Below are 17309 nucleotides of genomic sequence, written 5' to 3' on the forward strand. Positions count from 1 at the left end.
TCTCCGAATTTTCTGATGCGCTGTTTGATCGTGGTCTCGTGGTGTGTCCCAGGCCCCATGAACTTCAACTTTGCAACGACCACAGCAGCAGTCCGATCCATCTCTCGTCAGGTCTTTCGAGTAGAGCAACCCCTCACTGCCACAGGCTGTCCATCGCATTCGAGCCGCTCGCGCATTTGCCGCCGCAATTTCTCGTCCTCATCCAGAATGGACGTCAAGTTTGCTCCCGCGAAGCGCGTTGCGGGCCAAAGGCAGGATGTCTGGTCTATCGTCAATGAGGCCGCTGCGGCGTCACCTATGCAGCCAATTGTGAACATGGGCCAAGGGTTTTTGTGAGTATGCAGGCACACACACACCGACATGACCACTTGTTACCATTGTGGAAAGGATCCAGGACTAATTGCAGGTCACAGTGGCTACAATCCTCCCCAATTCATCATCGACGCTGCGAAGAGTGCGCTTGACCGAGTAGAGTGCAATCAATATTCTCCTACAAAGGGCAGGCCGAGGTTGAAAAAGGCCCTCGCCGATGCATACTCTCCTTTTTTCGGACGAAAGTTGGATCCGGAAACTGAAGTCACTATAACAACGGGGGCTAATGAAGGCAGGGGATAAAGGAAGGCCAGCATGAATCATCGCTGACTGGGTACAGGCATGCTGAGCGCATTCATGGGCTTCATCGAACCGGGCGATGAAGTCATCATATTTGAACCCTTCTTCGACCAGTATCTCAGTAACATTGAGATGCCTGGCGGGACGATCAGATATGTCCCTATGCACCCACCCGCAGACGGTGCGGAGCGAACATCCTCCGCAGCGAACTGGACCATCGACTTTGACGAGCTGGAAAAGGCTTTCAACTCCAAGACGAAGATGATTGTGTTGAACTCACCTCACAACCCGGTCGGAAAAGTGTTGAACAAGGAAGAGCTGACAAAGATCGGCGACCTCTGCTTGAAACATAAAGTCATCATCTTGTCAGACGAGGTGTATGACCGTTTATACTACGTTCCCTTTACACGAATAGCCACGCTATCCCCTGAACTCGCCAAAATAACGATCACCGTGGGATCGGCGGGGAAGAATTTCTATGCAACGGGCTGGCGCGTAGGTTACCTGATAGGCCCGCCGGAGCTGATCAAATACGTGGCCGCTGCACATACGAGAATCTGCTACTCAAGTGTCTCACCTTTGCAAGAAGCGGCGGCAATTGGATTCGAGCAGGCGGACAAAGTGGGCTTCTGGGACCAACAGATCAAAGAGATGAAGGGCAAAATGGATCGCTTCTGCCAAATCTTTGATGAACTGGACGTTCCTTACTCGGTGCCTGAAGGTGGCTATTTCGTGCTTGCGAACCTGTCAAAGGTCAAACTTCCTGAAGCTTACAAATTCCCGGATCACGTCAAAGACCGGCCACGGGATTTCAAGATGTCGTGGTTTTTGATCATGGAGTTGGGGGTTGCCGCGATTCCGCCGAGTGAGTTCTATACAGACGAGAGGGCACATTTGGCGGAGGACTGGATGAGATTTGCCGTCTGTAAGAACGATGATGTCCTGGAAGACGCAAAGGACCGTTTGAGAGGTTTGAAGAAGTATATGAGCTGATCCAGGGTATTACCCTTATGACAAAACGTTTTGGGAAGATGGCCCTGATCTGTAAGGTTAGATCGGTCCAACATGGCCCTATAGCGCTAGAACCCTAGACATATAGCATAAGAGCGACTTCTGTGCAGGTTTGTTCTCGATGTTGCCCCTCTAAAAGTAAGGCAGCTTTTCGTGTGCTAGTGGTTATACTACTCGGTAGTAAACAGGGGATGCTCAGCCTTGTCACGAACTGGGGTGCATCCCAACGCGTGTGACGCGGGTTTCTTTGATATCGATGAACCCCAAATAACTAACCCGTATTTGCATCCGCAGGCGATTCCGCCATCGCAACAGTCTCCCTTCCCTCTGACCTTTGGGCTTGGTTTCTGGATACTTACTGGGGATACATTGAGTTATGAACCACACATGATGGTGGCATGCCCAATCTGCGGCAAATCCGTCAAACAAACCACAATCAACGACCACATCGATTCCAACTGCACCGAGTACGTTGAGAATGAAAGCAGTGCATCATCCACACCGGGCGCCGCCGGCAAATTCTTCAAGACACCTGTCTCCGCCAAACGCGATGCTTTCTCCTTCTTCTCATCCTCCCAACCTATACCATCTGCGAGCGAGCCTCGACCGTCGACGACGGCAGTCGCAAAACGACAATTCGAGACCGCTTCGACGCAGCAGCATCCAAATGGACACAATGTGATAAAAAGTGAGGAGACGGGTACAGCTCACAACAATGGCATCGAAGCAGGTGCACCTCCAAGCAAAAAGGCCAGACACAATCCCTTCGAAAAAGCGGCTCCGCTGGCAGAACGCATGCGCCCTAAAACGCTGGATGAAGTCTGTGGACAGGACCTGGTCGGCCGTGACGGCGTGCTGCGAGGCTTGATTGAACAAGACCGCGTTCCCAGCATGATTCTCTGGGGCGCCGCGGGGACAGGCAAGACGACCATTGCGCGGGTCATCGCTGGCATGGTTGGCTCGCGCTTCGTTGAGATTAACAGTACGTCTTCCGGGGTCGGGGAGTGTAAGAAGATCTTCGCGGAGGCCAAAAGTGAGCTGGCTCTCACGGGCCGTAAGACAATCATATTCTGCGACGAGATCCACAGGTTCAGCAAGAGCCAGCAGGATGTCTTTCTCGGCCCCGTCGAGGCTGGACATGTCACACTGATCGGCGCCACGACCGAGAATCCCAGCTTCAAAGTGCAGAACGCTCTACTGTCGAGATGTCGCACGTTTACCCTGCAGAAACTCACCGACCAGAACATTTGCGAAATCCTTCGTCGCGCGCTCGAGGCCGAACGCGACAATTACAATCCCTCTGAACTCGTAAATGACGAGTTGATCAGCTACCTTGCCGCCTTTGCTGACGGTGACGCCCGCACGGCTCTCAACCTCCTCGAGTTAGCTATGGACATCTCTCGACGACCCAACATGACTCTAGAGGATTTGAAGCAGTCGCTCACAAAGACCCTGGTCTATGACCGAGCCGGTGATCAACACTACGACACCATATCCGCATTCCACAAATCAGTGCGCGGCTCCGACCCTAACGCGGCGTTGTACTACCTCGCGCGCATGCTCCAGTCAGGGGAAGATCCGCTGTACATTGCGAGACGGATGATTGTGATCGCCAGCGAGGATGTCGGATTAGCGGACAATTCACTGCTCCCGCTCGCAACTGCGGCATATGCAGCCTGCGAGAAAATTGGTATGCCTGAAGCCAGAATCAACCTCGCCCATGTCACTGTGGCGTTGTGCCTTGCACCAAAATCAACCAGGGCGTACAGGGCACTTGCGAATGCAATGCATGCTCTTGAAGAGCCCGGAATTGCAGGCCTGCCAGTCCCCATCCACCTGAGAAACGCGCCGACGCGGCTGATGAAAGAATTGGGGTACGGAAAAGAATACAAATACAATCCGGATTATGTGGATGGAAAGGTCAAGCAGGAGTATCTCCCTGACAGGCTGAGAGGTAGAGAGTTTCTCGAAGAAAGAGATTTGGGAGAGAACATCGACGACGACTTATTAGATGAGGAAGAACCGGGCAAGGATGGCAAAATCGCCAGTGGAAGGGACGGCCATGGCTGAGAAGCGTTGGAGGAAATTTTGGGGACCGTAAAAGCGAGAATCTCGAAAATAACAGGGTTATTCACGCGGCGAAGGTCTCCAGATGCAAACGGCATTGAGGCGCTCAAGAATAGTTGGAAAAAGATTGCGCCTATTCTACTAACGACGCGCATCTGGAGGCACAGTCAGACGGCGATCTCGGTAAATGGGATGCGTTGATATTGGCGGCGCAGCGCCGAGAGCAGCGAGCATTAGCGGGTGTGGGCGGTAGAATAGCGGAGGAGGCAGTGTTTGGCCCCTCCAGAGTATCAATTGCGAGATGTACGAGCCCTTTGCAAGCGCTGAAAACGCGAAAGATGCCTCAAAGCAAGGCGGTGCAGAGTCTACCAGGGAGGTTCGTCATGGCTCCTCCTGACCAGAATCTGATGATGAACTTGTTGGTGTGACAGAAATGATCGAATTGAAAGGGTATCATGGTTCTCTTGCGGGGGTGGAATTGGTGGGGAAAGTTGGCCTCGGCGGGCACTCTAGTAACAAGTCAGAGTCGTGTCCATCTCCTTTGTGCTGCAACATCTTTTTCTTCCACCCGTATAGCAATCTCTCGACCACCATTCACAAGCAAGACTAGACCAAAGCTATCCCCTAGAATCATCAAACCGCGACATTGTCCCATCGAGACCCCCGCTTCAGCTCTTTGTGAATTCCCTGCGTTGTGTTGTCGGCTTGTGCAGGCATGGCTGCGCCGCCAGAGATCACTTGCACCAATCTATCGGGCAAGTTCGTCATGGTGAATGTCTCGGCTCTCAAGTTTCTGGGTCAATCTGACAGTTTATGAGAACAAATCCCTTTCGGACGACATCGACTCCATGCTCGCTCTTCAGGGCGTGAGCTGGCTCACTCGAACCGCAATCAGCCTGGCTACAGTCGTCGTACGTTGAGGGCAGCGGGGCAATAGTTGTCGGAGGCTGACCTTATGCAGCTTACCATCAAAGAATACAAGCAAGATGATATCTACCATGTTGACATCAAGTCTGTGGCTTCGGGCCTTTCAACGACTCAAGAGAACCGCACGCTGGACTGGCAAGAGCGAGACCACCATGATCGCATCTTTGGGAACTGCCGGGGCAAGTCAAGACTTTGGAAGACAGGCGAATACAAAATGGAAGGCCCGGGTACACAAGAGGATGCAGTGTTCTTGGAGGCCCACAAACTCAAGGACGGTAAGACAGATTCCAAGTTCCTGGACGACGAACACGTTCAGAGCTGGGTCAAGAACATGGACCAGGCTGGCTGGCAGGCGGAACAGAACTGGGGTTTTGAAGATATCAATGGTGAACGACGATACACCCGACGAGTTTTGGTCTGGAAAGGCGGCGAGTTTCGAAGAGCCCGCCTCGTATATGACTACCAAGGACAGGCGGAGAAGAAGGAAGACGACGATGACGGCCTGGCATATGGTGAGGAATGATGAGTGATGACCATCCTACAGAGTAAACAGTGATACCCGGCAAGTATGGAAACATTTGTGCATATATTTTCAATGCACGTGCGGAGTGAACAATACGACTGTCAGACTCAATTTGGAATATGGCGCGCTCCACTGACATCCGGTCCTCGCAACAGTTCCCCAGAGCATTGTAAGGACACAATAAATTATAGTCCCCAGATATGCCGCCCGTGCGCGTCTCTGTGCGGATGGTGTGGGCACCAGCTTCGTATTATTTGAGATATGCGCACCCCCTCTGACGTCAAATACGCGGTTGGACAAACTCTTTTCCGACCCTTGATGAGCCATTTGCGCCAAGCCGTCGCGAGCGTATAGTCAATGCGGCATCTGTAGCGATGCGCTAGGCGACTTTGGTCCAGTATATGCGCTGACTGGAGGCTGTGCTGGCTGTGCTGGCCGTACTGGCCCTCAGCCGCCATATCCTCCTTCGCCTTTTTGGGGCAATTGGCCCGCCTAAAATGCCTCGCAAGCGCAACACACACCCCGGCTGACACCGAAAACGGCATTTACCAGGGCTCTATCCATATCATTGCGCCAAAAACAATAGGGGACAGATGTGTCTATATAACGGTAAGCTGCCCCCGTGAATTGGACAACTGTTCGTTTCCGTATCAGCCCAGAAGTCCAAACAAAGCCGTCAAACGAGTGATTGTGAATCGATTATATTCCTCCATTAGCATTTGTTATCACGACATTAAAAAATCACACCCAAGTTCAACAGAACATTCGGAACACTATCAATAAACACCCTCTCAATACACCAGTTTCCCACTTCTAGCTCCAACCCAATGGCTTTTCTCAATCATGTCCACTCAAGCGAACACGAGGTATCCCGCCGTCGCCGCAGCAGCTCTCTCCGCGATCTCCAAGCTCGAGCATATGCCAAATGGGTCGTGGCAGGCACAGTCAAAAAGAGCAGCCGACCCAGCAGCGGCTTCGAGGCGGAAAGGACCTCACGACACTGGTGGCAGGAGGAGGCTGCCCAGTCCGGGGTCACCATAAGGACATGATCGTGGAGATGGGAGTTTTATGAATGTTTTTGTTTTTTCCCATCAGTGGCCGATGCGAGAAGTTGGCACTGTGTCACGGCCGGACTAAAAAGGCGTTTGGGGTTGCTAAGAGCATTGGAAAGCCACGAGCCCAGGATGATATCTGGGTATATAACGCATGTCATGCTATGGTCCACAGGACATTTGTACACACAGAATATGACAAGAGCTCTTGTTCACCAAGTGCATTCTCAGCTGTTCTTATTTTTGAAGCTTAATGCCTATCCTGCGCAGAGGTTCTCTGCAAAACCTGTGGTACCTACTCGCTATTCGGTCAGCTATATGTATCTCGATTCTCAACAAGCTCTTGTGTCAAGTACTGCACATTCTCCTGAATGTTGTCCCAGGTCAGACACTTGTATACTCCAGGGATATCAGTATTGGTTGGAGCCAGACTACTAATGACGTCTACCATCTGAGGGAGCTCCCCGAATTGGGTTGACTTTGTGGCCTGCTAGCAATAAATCGGGTTCTGCCGCCGTCGCTGCCACCTTTCATCGTTGCCCAAACTGCTTTGCCCATGACCACATACCTCGGAGGGACAGAATGTCGTTGAATGACAGCGGGAGAAGACCGTCGTATCCGCCCCTGCCCGCCCCTGCCCGCCGCCTACCGAGTACACTCGGCCTTCTCCCCCGCGCTCCGCCAAGGCTCCCACCAGCCCCGCCAATAGAAACCCACCAGTGTCCGCCCGGCATTGGACCTCGGACACGGCAATTTCTCGTTCTTCTCGGACAAGCTTCTCCGCAAACTTGTACGAGGTAATGGGCTTTTTGCTCTTCCACCACTTGTCGCATCCCTTTATTAACTTGCCGCCCGTTGGCACCAGCATCGATTTGTTCAACCTGTGGGCGACAAGAGCTACGCTAGGTCCCCAATCTGTCCTTCGTACTGCCCTCCCGGTTTGGCAGCAATGGCCGCTCGTCGGTCCCTCCTACGTGCTGTCCCCGCATTGACAGCAAGACGGGCCACCGCATCAGCTGCGCCCCAGATCTCAACATCTCTCAGAATGTCGCCAAATGAGCAGATCGCACGGCGCCGACTGCATGCCACCACACGCCATCTCGCCGCCACCAGCACCGCCGTCGCCGACTATCCTACCTCTCACGAAAAGATCGCCAATGTTGTCGACACGCACAACTTCATTGACAACCAGTTCGTCCCGTCTCAAACTTCGCAGTGGATCGACCTCCATGATCCTGCCACCAACAACCTTGTCACTCGAGTACCTCAATCCACCGATGCTGAACTCAAGGCAGCTGTCGCGTCTGCGGAGAAAGCCTTCCCGTCGTGGCGAGCTATGTCCATCATTTCCAAGCAGCAAATCATTTTCAAATTGACACATTTGATTCGCCAAAATATGGATCGACTGGCCGCCTCCATCACCCTTGAACAGGGCAAGACCTTTGCAGACGCGAAAGGCGACGTCCTCCGCGGCTTGCAAGTCTGCGAGACTGCCTGCGGTATCACCACTCAGTTGACCGGTGAAGTCATCGAGGTGGCAAAAGATATGGAAACTCGTTCATACCGCGAACCCCTGGGCGTGGTGGCAGCCATCTGCCCCTTCAATTTTCCGGCCATGATCCCGCTATGGAGTATTCCTGTTGCCACCGTTACGGGCAACTGCCTGATCCTCAAGCCCAGCGAGCGAGACCCCGGTGCTGCCATGATACTTGCTGAGTTGTGCAAAGAAGCTGGATTCCCCGACGGCGTGGTTAACATTGTCCACGGCTCGGCCAAGACAGTTGACTTTATCATCGACGAACCTGCCATCAAGGCGATTTCTTTTGTCGGCTCCAACCGTGCCGGAGAATATATCTACACTCGGGGTTGTGCACAGGGCAAGCGTGTCCAGGCCAACCTAGGTGCGAAGAATCATGCTGCGGTGCTCCCGGACTGCAACAAGAATCACGCACTCAACGCCATTGCCGGCGCGGCCTTTGGCGCGGCGGGACAACGCTGCATGGCTCTTAGCACCCTTGTGATGGTGGGCGAGACGAAAGATTGGTTGCCAGAGCTTGCCGAGCGTGCAAAGGCCCTTACCATCAACGGTGGATTCGAAGCGGATGCCGATCTCGGCCCTTTGATCAGCCCACAGAGCAAGAAGCGTGTGGAGGACTTGATTAAGAGCGCGGAAGAGGAGGGTGCAACCATCTTGCTTGATGGCAGGGGCCAACACCCGCCCAAGTATCCCAACGGCAACTGGGTAAGTCCGAGGTTCCCTCCCCAGTCCATCCAACCTTTACTAATTCGTGCTAGGTCGGCCCAACCATCATTGCCAACGTCAAGCCTCACATGAAATGTTATACAGAAGAGATCTTTGGCCCCGTCCTGGTCTGTCTGAATGTTTCCACGACCGACGAAGCCATTGAGCTGATCAACTCCAACCCTTACGGCAACGGCGCCGCCGTCTTCACCCGCTCTGGTCCCACCGCCTCACTATTCCAAAAGGAACTCGAGGCGGGACAGATTGGAATCAACGTCCCCATCCCCGTGCCGCTACCAATGTTCAGCTTCACCGGCAACAAGAAGAGCGTGGCTGGAACGGGCCTTGCCAACTTCTACGGCAAGGATGGCATCAGGTTCTACACCCAATGGAAGACAGTGACAAGCCTCTGGAGGGCCGAGGATGCTCTGGCGACAGAGAAGCAGGTTTCCATGCCGACCCATTCGTAATGGGAGCCTAGGGTGGGGGAAAGGTGGAGGAGGATTCGAAAGGAAACTGACATCACGGAGGACAAGAAGACGAGGGGTCTGAAGGGGTGGTCAATTGTATTTGTTGAAGCAAAAAAGCCTCGTCAGAAGGGACAAAGTATATCAAATTGATAACCAGCATGGGGAAAACTTTTGGGAGCACGACTTTGAACGAGAAATACCGTGCACAGGTTGACCTGGGAAGTTTGCACAAGACGGTCTTTGGGCGGAAGTGATATTGCGAGAATGTGTAGCGAGTGCCTACCTACCCAGGTGCTTAGTTTCTGGGATCTACGGATGCACCGCCATCTCAACGCCTGCTATTCGGAATGGTACCTAGGTCTCATATGGAAGCTGGCTAGATTGTCAGCAAAACTCGACGTCTTCCGGAAGGAGCAAATCTCAGTAGGACTCTGACGCTGCCATCGCTAGCCAGGTTTGCAACAGAAAATTGGAACAATCAAAACTTTGATGCTGCATAATCTCATAGACTTCCCTCCCAACCAGTTTCACAGCGCCCGCAGCGTCGCCACCAAGCAGGCGCGATAGGGCTACCCTTGATCCGGCGAGCTTTGAGCTGATGTACATGAAAACATTTCCTGATGGAAACCTCCTTCAGTATTTGTCCCAGTGACGATATCTTGTAAGTTTCTGGCCGTCCGCCTCAGAAAAAGATCCCTTCTGTGCCTAACCACATGTGTATTGATCCCAAGCCCAGTAATGATATTGTCGAATCGCATATCATCTGGTCGAGAGGTCGAGGTTGCCTTCTAGCACCATTCTACTCGGAGTTGCCGCTCGATCGAGTAACTCTCTTGTTGGCCTCGGTCTTCGCCGTCTCGGCACCACTGGCTGCAGCATCCTGCACCTTCTCCTTGACATCGGTGGCAGTATCCTTCGCCTTCTGCGCAGCCTTCTTGACATCCTCCTTGCTGGGAACGGGGGCTGACCCGCCCATGCTTGTGAGACCGACGATGACAGCGATCAACAGCGCCAAGACACCACCAATTCCACCTGCAACCTCGGGCATGAACTTGATGGCTTCAACCGGATCCTTCTTGGCCAAGGTGATGAAGAGATCGAGTTTCTCTTTAACAAAAGTGACTGGGTCGTCCATGAATTTAAGGTCGGAGGGAGATTTCGGAAGGTCTTCGAGTGTGGGCTTGCTCTTCGCATCCTCGGCGTCTTCAATGGCTCGCTTGACGTCGTAAGTTTCGGCGCGGAAGGCCGCCGCGTCTTCAATGGAGTGACCAATATAGATGTTGTCGAAAGTAATGTCGGACTGCATGGTCCAGATTTCGAATCCAATCTGGCAGGAATGGTTAACGACTGCTCTCAATGGATCACGAGTAAGCACTTACTGCTCCGATGGGCTCGAAGTTGGAAGGAGTCTTGTCCTCAAAGTAATCGGGGTTTGGAATCTTGCGTGGTGCCCATGGTCCTTTGTAGGCAGGATTATCGATGAATGGTGCAGTCCACTTGCCCTTGTAGAGAGGGTTCTTCTTCATCGGAGGTTCCCATTTGCCGCAGCCAGAGACTTCGTCGCACTTTGGGTTGGGCACTTGAGGAGGGATCCAGTCTCCGTCTTCTTCGTCATCCCAATCTTCTGGTTTCTCAGCCTCTGGGTCAGGAATCGTTGAAGGTTCATCCTCGAGCCAGTCGTCGGGTTTCTCAGCCTCCTCGTCGACCACCTCGTAAGGCTGGTCCTCATCCCAATCCTCGGGCTTGACAGCGTCTGGATCGGGAATGCGAGCTTGTTCCACCCAATCCTCTGGCTTCTTGTCCTTTGGATCGTCAATTTCCTTCTCAGGGTTGACTGCAGGAGAGAAATCTTCGAGCAGACTTCCATTCTTGGCGGACTTGTTGTCGATCAGCATCTCGAAAGTGTTATCCGGCTTGACGATGAGGGTATAGAGGGTAGTGACTTTGCCAGTCTTGGCTTGAGGCGGACTCTTCAGGTGTTTCTCCTCATATTCGCCCGTCTTTGGGTTCTTATGCTGGAAGATGAAGTGGACCTGGGACAGTCGTCAGAGTAGTACGGAGGGACGAGCCGCCGAACTCACCTTGTTGGTAGCTCCGCACTTGTCAGGGCCAAACATGATCACATAGGGAGAGGCGTTGGAAAACTCCTCTGCATGCAGCTCCTTGTTCTCGCGGAGCAGTTTCATATATGCACCACCACACTCAAGACCATTCTGTAGCTTAACCTCATATTGAACGACAAGAGTCTTGCCCTTGTTGTTGATGACAGAAGGGAACTTTGCTGAAATGGCATGGTGAGCAGCTGCGTTCTTCACAACCAAGCCTTTGTCGCCGACAATGCCCGGGAGGACAGTCGGTTCTTCGACCGCCCATTCACCGACATATGCCCAATCCTCATCGCTCTTGGAATCTTGCTTTTTAGCATGCGAAGGAGTCCATCTTGTGTCCCAATCGTCGGTGAACTGTTCTAGGAAGGGCGCCTTCAGATCTGTGGGCTGGTCGCCAGGTTAGCGAAATGCAAACAATTAGATAACAAATACCAACTCACAGTGAAAGTTGGGCGTTCGACAGCACTCGTTGACGTCTCTGCCTCCTCTTGAGCGAATGCTGTGCCGGCGAGAAGAGCCGATGCATAGATGGCCGGGGCGATTGCTGCGTTGAACCGCATGCTGGGCCACAAACACTGAGGCTGAGGGACGAATGACAAGACAAGGGGTACAAGAAGCAGACGGGGTAGAGAAGAGAATGGAGGAGGTGAAGGTTGAAAACAGAAGGTCCCACTCCTAGTCGTGGTTATATTTCAATTCTCTTCGAGGGGAGTCAAAGCAAGGTGTCCTTTACGAGACCGACTCCACCAGGGGGGATTTCAAATGTCACGATCGGTGAAGCTCCTGCGCTGCTGCTGCGCAACAACAATTCACCAATTAGCCCCAAAAGGCGGGGGATCACGTGTCGGCATCGATTGGCCCCATTGAAATTTCATTTGGTTTCTTTTTCATTCTTTGCACGGTTCCTGGCCCCTTGAATGCAATCCAACGATATCTATTTCTACCACTACCTCAATGGCGGATCAAAAGAATGACCATCTCGTCCAATCTGACGATCCGGATCACCCGGCGAATTTGATCCCTCGACTCTGCAAACAGTTCTATTCCCTTGGTAGGTTGTAAACGGTAGGCGGTCTGCTTCGGCCGTAGAAACTGACTCCCTTTCAAGGATGGGTCACTGGAACTGGAGGCGGCGCAAGCATTCGCAAAGATGAACACGTTTACATTGCCCCGTCCGGTGTACAGAAAGAGCTTATGAGGTCTGAGAACATCTTTGTGCTTTCGTACCCGACTCCAAAGTACCCTCCATCAGCACGACAATATATTCGAAAGCCTCTGGATCTAAAACCATCGGCGTGCACACCTTTGTTTCTGGCCGCGTTTGAACGTGGTGCCGGTTGCTGTATTCACACGCACTCACAATGGGCTGTTTTGGTTACTCTGCTCGTCGAGAAGCTTCATGGCAAGGAGGCCTGTTTCGAAATCAGCGACATCGAGCAGATCAAAGGTATTCCTAAAGGTCCGGCGAAAGGCATGCTTGGTTTTCATGATACGCTGAGGATACCGATCATCGAGAATACCCCTTTCGAAGAGGATTTGACGGAGAGTTTGGAGAAAGCTATGGAGCTATACCCGGACACATGCGCGGTTTTAGTGCGACGACATGGAATGTGAGTACCCCGACCGAACGAGACCAACCAGACTCTGATCCCGCTTCAGATACGTCTGGGGCGACAATGTTGCCAAAGCCAAGACGCAGTGCGAGAGTTTGGATTATCTCTTCCAGCTCGCTGTAGAAATGCACAAGCTTGGGTTGCCATGGACGCTGAGAGGGTGATCGGGTGGTGCTGTGTAATGGCTGGCCGACCTTCTGAGTTGGTCCATCTTTACAACGGGAGATCTCCCTAAAAGCTACCTCCAGTGCACTCGCTACGAGGATAGAATTTGTGGCATTAGCTCTTTAGTGGTTATAGCGATGAAGTGCATGACATAAATAACACCACGCATCTGGCTACATGGGCAGCAGGCGTCAACTAGAATATCGATGGTTCAAGTGCGTGATAATTTTCGTACGGTTTTAAAAGCTCTGGAAGGAAGATTATCGTTTGCCAGTTCGTCTCCGACCTCTTCTCCAAATTGTAAATCCATCCAACGCTGCCAAATCGAACCTTAAACCAACGCACTCTGTGGGCCATCAATCGTTCGAACATTGTGCCCTGAGGTCCAGAGGTAACTCGACACAAATCTCGAGATCATGTCTACGGCAGCGTCAGCAGCATCCGAGTCGCAACGGCCGCCAGCATCGTCCGCACAACGAACACAAGAGGCCAAAGATGCATTTACGGCTTCACTGAACGCTGTTGGAGCCAGCATTGATGCCGAGTTGCACGCTCGGGCAAAAAACATCCACGCCAATGCAAAGGCTCTAACAAAGCAAGAGGATGACGTGCGGAAGGAGACAAAAGCCCTGGCCAAAGAGAACGATTCTTTGCAGAAGCTGCTCGACAAAACCAGCAAAGAGGTGCAGAGTTTGGGTGACTTGGACGATATCATGGCGAACCTTGACGCGGATATGGCCATGATTGAGGAAACCCTCCGACTGGTTGAAGAAGAGGAAGACGAACGTTCTCAGAAGAGCAACGTGTCGGGAACCAACAACTGACCACGACTGCATCAGTCCTTATTTTGCGCTTTGAGGTTGCTCTTTTCTCCGAGGATCGAGGCATACGGCGGACATGTCCTTCCTATCCCCGCTGCTTGGTCCCCGAAAATTCAAGCCCGGTACCACAGATATTCGCGCTTTTTGCCCCTTGTCTGGGCAGGGTAACAGAAGAAATTCCACTTTGTATGTAGCACGCCAGCGGGACTTTTCTTCGCACCTCCACTTGGCAAATCTAGCAATGGTACACTAGCATAGGCGATACCCTTTTCTCAATGACCGTAAGCAGGGTGGGTATAGACACGTCGAATCATATATTATCCAACATCTGCGTCCGTACCGGAAAATCGATGACTTTCGCCAGCCTTATACCGTAGCCTCGTGGGACCAAGTGGATGACGTAGTTGCCAGGTCTGTGCGGCCGCCAATCGGAGGCTTCCTTTCTCCGCGCAAGTAGACTTCCCCGGCTCCCTGCGACTCTGCCCTCTCACGCTGCAGTTACTCTCTGCACACTTGCGAGACAAGCGTCTTGCACTGGACGCGTGAACCGTTTCTCCATGCTCTCAGCATTCACTGCTCAGCCCATAGTCGAGCTGAAGCAACGCGACAAGTCAAAAATCGAGTCTATACTTTCTCACAGCGACCAGCTACTTGTTGGCCTTAACACCGGCGCCCTCCGCATATACAGAGTCAAAAGTCCTCCATCACGTCCCACTGATTCTGACAACGATCATGAAGAGCACAGGCCCACGACCGATGGACCAACTGCGACGCCTAAGCCCTCGGAACTGCTACGGGAGTACGAGAAGTTTTCAAAATACAAGATCGAACAGCTAGCTGTTTTCCGTGAAGCGAACATCCTGATCTCTCTGAGCAACGGCCTTGTCTCCATCCATGACCTAGGCACCTATGAACTCAATGAACAACTCACCAAAACGAAAGGAGCCAGCACCTTTGCCGCCACAAGCAACATTGTCAAGGATTCCTCAACTGGTGTGCCTACCCTCGTTAGCAGGTTGGCAGTTGCGGTCAAGAGAAGGCTGCTCATTTGGACATGGCATGATGGAGAGCTTGACGGTGACGCTGCCGAGGTTGCCCTCTCACACAGCATCAAATGCTTGACCTGGGCAACGGGTACAAAGGTTATTGCCGGGCTGAGTGCAAACTATGTCCTTGTCGACATTGAGTCTCACCAGGTGAAGGACATTGTCGGTCCTGGCAGTATTGGTGGTGCCCCTGGCCAAGAGGCCAGTAGGCTGGGAGGGACAATGAGCTACATCGGTATGGGTTCGATGGTCCCAGCACCACTCGCAACCGGTCTCGGAGAAAACGAAATGCTGCTGGCCAAGGACGTCAACACCCTCTTCACTGACCGCAACGGAGAACCCCTTCCTCGACGCCAGGTTCCGTGGCGTGTGGCTCCTCATGCGGTTGGATATTCATACCCTTACCTTCTCGCCTTGCAAGATGCTACAAAAGGTGTATTGGAAGTCCGCAACCCCCAAACACTGACCTTACTTCAATCAATTGATCTTCCCGGTGCGGTCCTGCTTCAGGTCCCAAATCCGAACATCAGTCTTGCCCATCAAGGGAAAGGATTTCTGGTTGCCAGTGAACGTGTTGTTTGGAGGATGCAAGGGCTGAATTACGATGCCCAGATTGATTCTTTGGTTGACGGCAGTCAACTAGATGAGGCAGTCAGCTTATTGGAGATGATAGAAGAGACCCTCATCAAAAACAAAGCTGGGCGGTTGCGTGAGATCAAGATGCAGAAGGCCCAGCGCCTGTTCGACGAAAAGAGATTCAGAGACGCACTTGACCTGTTCGGCGAGGTCTCTGCCCCCCCTGAGCGTGTCATAAAGTTATATCCCGCAGTCATCGCAGGTGACCTTGCGCATGAGGAACGTGATGGTGCCGTGGAAAGGGAAGCGGAGCAAAAGGCCGACGATAGCGCCCGAACAACGCTCAAAAAGACGGATATTGCCTTCAGCCCTACAAAAAAGACAAAGACGGTTCCCTCAGAGGCTGACGCGGGAAGCATACGGAGTGTGAAAACCGCAGACCGTGCAGGGGTTGAAGGCCTCTCGGAAAAGGAACTTAAAACCGCTGCTCGAGAACTGCAGGCATTCCTTGCCGATGTCCGCCGACGATTGCAACGATTCTTCAACCCGGATCAGACGGTGCGCAGTCTATCTGAAGTCCAAGTTGCCGCCCAATCCGAGGATATCCGGCAGATTACAGAACATCTTCTTGGGCTACCCACGCTGGATGATGTTGATCTTGCCGACAAGCTACGGGACGTGGCCAAGCTTGTTGACACCACCCTTTTCCGCGCGCATATGTATGCCACGCCCTCGCTCGCCGGATCGCTCTTCCGCATCCCCAATTTCTGCGATCCTGAAGTTGTGATGGCAAAGCTAGAAGAGACAGAACGCTACAATGATCTGATCGAGTTTCTGTATGGGAAAAGACTGCACAGACAAGCGCTGGAGAGACTGCGAAAGTTTGGACAAGCCGAAAAGACCGAAGATATCGATCCCCAGCTGCATGGGCCTGCAAGAACGGTATCATACCTTCAGAATCTGGGGCCCGATCTGATTGACATGATACTAGAGTTTGCTAGGTGGCCGCTGGAGACAGACCCGGAAATGGCCATGGAGATATTTTTGGGCGACACGGAAAACGCAGAATCACTTCCACGGGAGAAAGTACTCGCATTTCTCGAGGACATCAATATAGACCTAGCACTGCGGTATCTCGAACATGTGGTGGACGAGCTGGACGATCTGACGCCTGAACTGCATCAGCGGCTGGCCGCGCTCTACCTTGAACGCTTGAAAGACTCCACCGCAACGAACCGAGACGAGCTCCTGGATAAATTCCTAACATTGTTGAGGACATCTGATCAGTATTCTCCCGCAAAGACCCTGGGGCTACTACCTCGGGATGATCCGACGTTCTATGAAGCTCGGGCCATTGTTTTCAGCAAGATGGGAAATCACAAGCAAGCTCTGGAGATCTATGTCTTCAAACTGCATGACCCAGGCAAAGCAGAGGAATATTGCAATCAGACTCATCTCGAGGCAACCGGCAAATACTCCAGCAAGTCAGTTCCTCGTCGGAGACCTTCAACCACCGACCCAGTTGATGAGGAACCATCTATCTATCATATTCTCCTGAATCTCTACCTGAATCCTCCCAAAGGGGAGCAGGCGCTGTTCGGGCCAGCCATTGAGTTGATGGCCCGCCACGGACCCAGGTTACCAGCTAGTTCGACATTGGAGCTGATCCCTGAAGACCTGCTGGTGAAGGAGCTAGAGTTCTACTTCCGTGGAAGGATACGGAATGCCAATACTATCATGAACGAGGCGATGATAGTCTCGGGGCTGAGAAAAGTGGACGCCGTTCGAGTGCAGGCTGCCTTGCTACTTGGGGAGGGCGTCCATTCAGGCGGTCGAGGGCGCAAAGTGAGGATCGATGAAGACCGAGTGTGTGGTTTCTGCTATAAGCGACTTGGTGGCAGTGTGATCAGTGTATTTCCCGAGTGAGTTTGTTCCCTTTTCGCAACGGTTGTTTTTGTGCGCTGACGCTCGAGATAGCAATTCCGTCGTGCACCTCGGATGTGCAGTGCGCAAGCAAAGCGAGAATGCAGCCAAGGTGGTCTAACGCAGTGATATCCATAAGCCCGGTGACTGTGA

General features: G+C 52.6%; 9 protein-coding genes across 9 annotated transcripts; 8 read left to right on the forward strand and 1 right to left on the reverse strand.

The window, feature by feature from the left end:
- Positions 1 to 207: 207 nt before the first annotated feature.
- Z520_07334 (uncharacterized protein) lies at positions 208 to 615 on the forward strand (the record flags this gene model as incomplete). The annotated part of the gene is made up of 2 exons (XM_016777832.1): positions 208 to 332; positions 414 to 615. 2 exons carry the CDS (start codon positions 208 to 210, stop codon positions 613 to 615), a joined length of 327 nt encoding a protein of 108 aa, XP_016631342.1.
- Positions 616 to 669: 54 nt separating this feature from the next.
- Z520_07335 (uncharacterized protein) lies at positions 670 to 1605 on the forward strand (the record flags this gene model as incomplete). Its single annotated transcript, XM_016777833.1, has 1 exon — positions 670 to 1605. One exon carries the CDS (start codon positions 670 to 672, stop codon positions 1603 to 1605), a length of 936 nt encoding a protein of 311 aa, XP_016631343.1.
- A 408-nt stretch (positions 1606 to 2013) lies between these two features.
- On the forward strand, positions 2014 to 3693 carry Z520_07336 (uncharacterized protein; the record flags this gene model as incomplete). Its single annotated transcript, XM_016777834.1, has 1 exon — positions 2014 to 3693. The coding sequence occupies one exon, from the start codon at positions 2014 to 2016 to the stop codon at positions 3691 to 3693; it is 1680 nt and encodes a 559-aa protein (XP_016631344.1).
- A 712-nt stretch (positions 3694 to 4405) lies between these two features.
- Positions 4406 to 5140, forward strand: Z520_07337 (uncharacterized protein; the record flags this gene model as incomplete). The annotated part of the gene is made up of 3 exons (XM_016777835.1): positions 4406 to 4459; positions 4509 to 4601; positions 4652 to 5140. 3 exons carry the CDS (start codon positions 4406 to 4408, stop codon positions 5138 to 5140), a joined length of 636 nt encoding a protein of 211 aa, XP_016631345.1.
- Positions 5141 to 7141: 2001 nt separating this feature from the next.
- On the forward strand, positions 7142 to 8904 carry Z520_07338 (uncharacterized protein; the record flags this gene model as incomplete). Its single annotated transcript, XM_016777836.1, has 2 exons — positions 7142 to 8434; positions 8488 to 8904. 2 exons carry the CDS (start codon positions 7142 to 7144, stop codon positions 8902 to 8904), a joined length of 1710 nt encoding a protein of 569 aa, XP_016631346.1.
- A 799-nt stretch (positions 8905 to 9703) lies between these two features.
- Z520_07339 (uncharacterized protein) lies at positions 9704 to 11572 on the reverse strand (the record flags this gene model as incomplete). The annotated part of the gene is made up of 4 exons (XM_016777837.1): positions 9704 to 10231; positions 10284 to 10937; positions 10986 to 11399; positions 11453 to 11572. 4 exons carry the CDS (start codon positions 11570 to 11572, stop codon positions 9704 to 9706), a joined length of 1716 nt encoding a protein of 571 aa, XP_016631347.1.
- A 394-nt stretch (positions 11573 to 11966) lies between these two features.
- Positions 11967 to 12789, forward strand: Z520_07340 (methylthioribulose-1-phosphate dehydratase; the record flags this gene model as incomplete). The annotated part of the gene is made up of 3 exons (XM_016777838.1): positions 11967 to 12063; positions 12121 to 12622; positions 12672 to 12789. 3 exons carry the CDS (start codon positions 11967 to 11969, stop codon positions 12787 to 12789), a joined length of 717 nt encoding a protein of 238 aa, XP_016631348.1.
- A 417-nt stretch (positions 12790 to 13206) lies between these two features.
- Z520_07341 (uncharacterized protein) lies at positions 13207 to 13614 on the forward strand (the record flags this gene model as incomplete). The annotated part of the gene is made up of 1 exon (XM_016777839.1): positions 13207 to 13614. The coding sequence occupies one exon, from the start codon at positions 13207 to 13209 to the stop codon at positions 13612 to 13614; it is 408 nt and encodes a 135-aa protein (XP_016631349.1).
- A 554-nt stretch (positions 13615 to 14168) lies between these two features.
- On the forward strand, positions 14169 to 17159 carry Z520_07342 (uncharacterized protein; the record flags this gene model as incomplete). Its single annotated transcript, XM_016777840.1, has 1 exon — positions 14169 to 17159. The coding sequence occupies one exon, from the start codon at positions 14169 to 14171 to the stop codon at positions 17157 to 17159; it is 2991 nt and encodes a 996-aa protein (XP_016631350.1).
- Positions 17160 to 17309: the final 150 nt, after the last annotated feature.

This window comes from Fonsecaea multimorphosa (assembly GCF_000836435.1).
Source record: "Fonsecaea multimorphosa CBS 102226 unplaced genomic scaffold supercont1.14, whole genome shotgun sequence".
NCBI classification, from domain to species: Eukaryota; Fungi; Ascomycota; class Eurotiomycetes; order Chaetothyriales; family Herpotrichiellaceae; genus Fonsecaea; species Fonsecaea multimorphosa.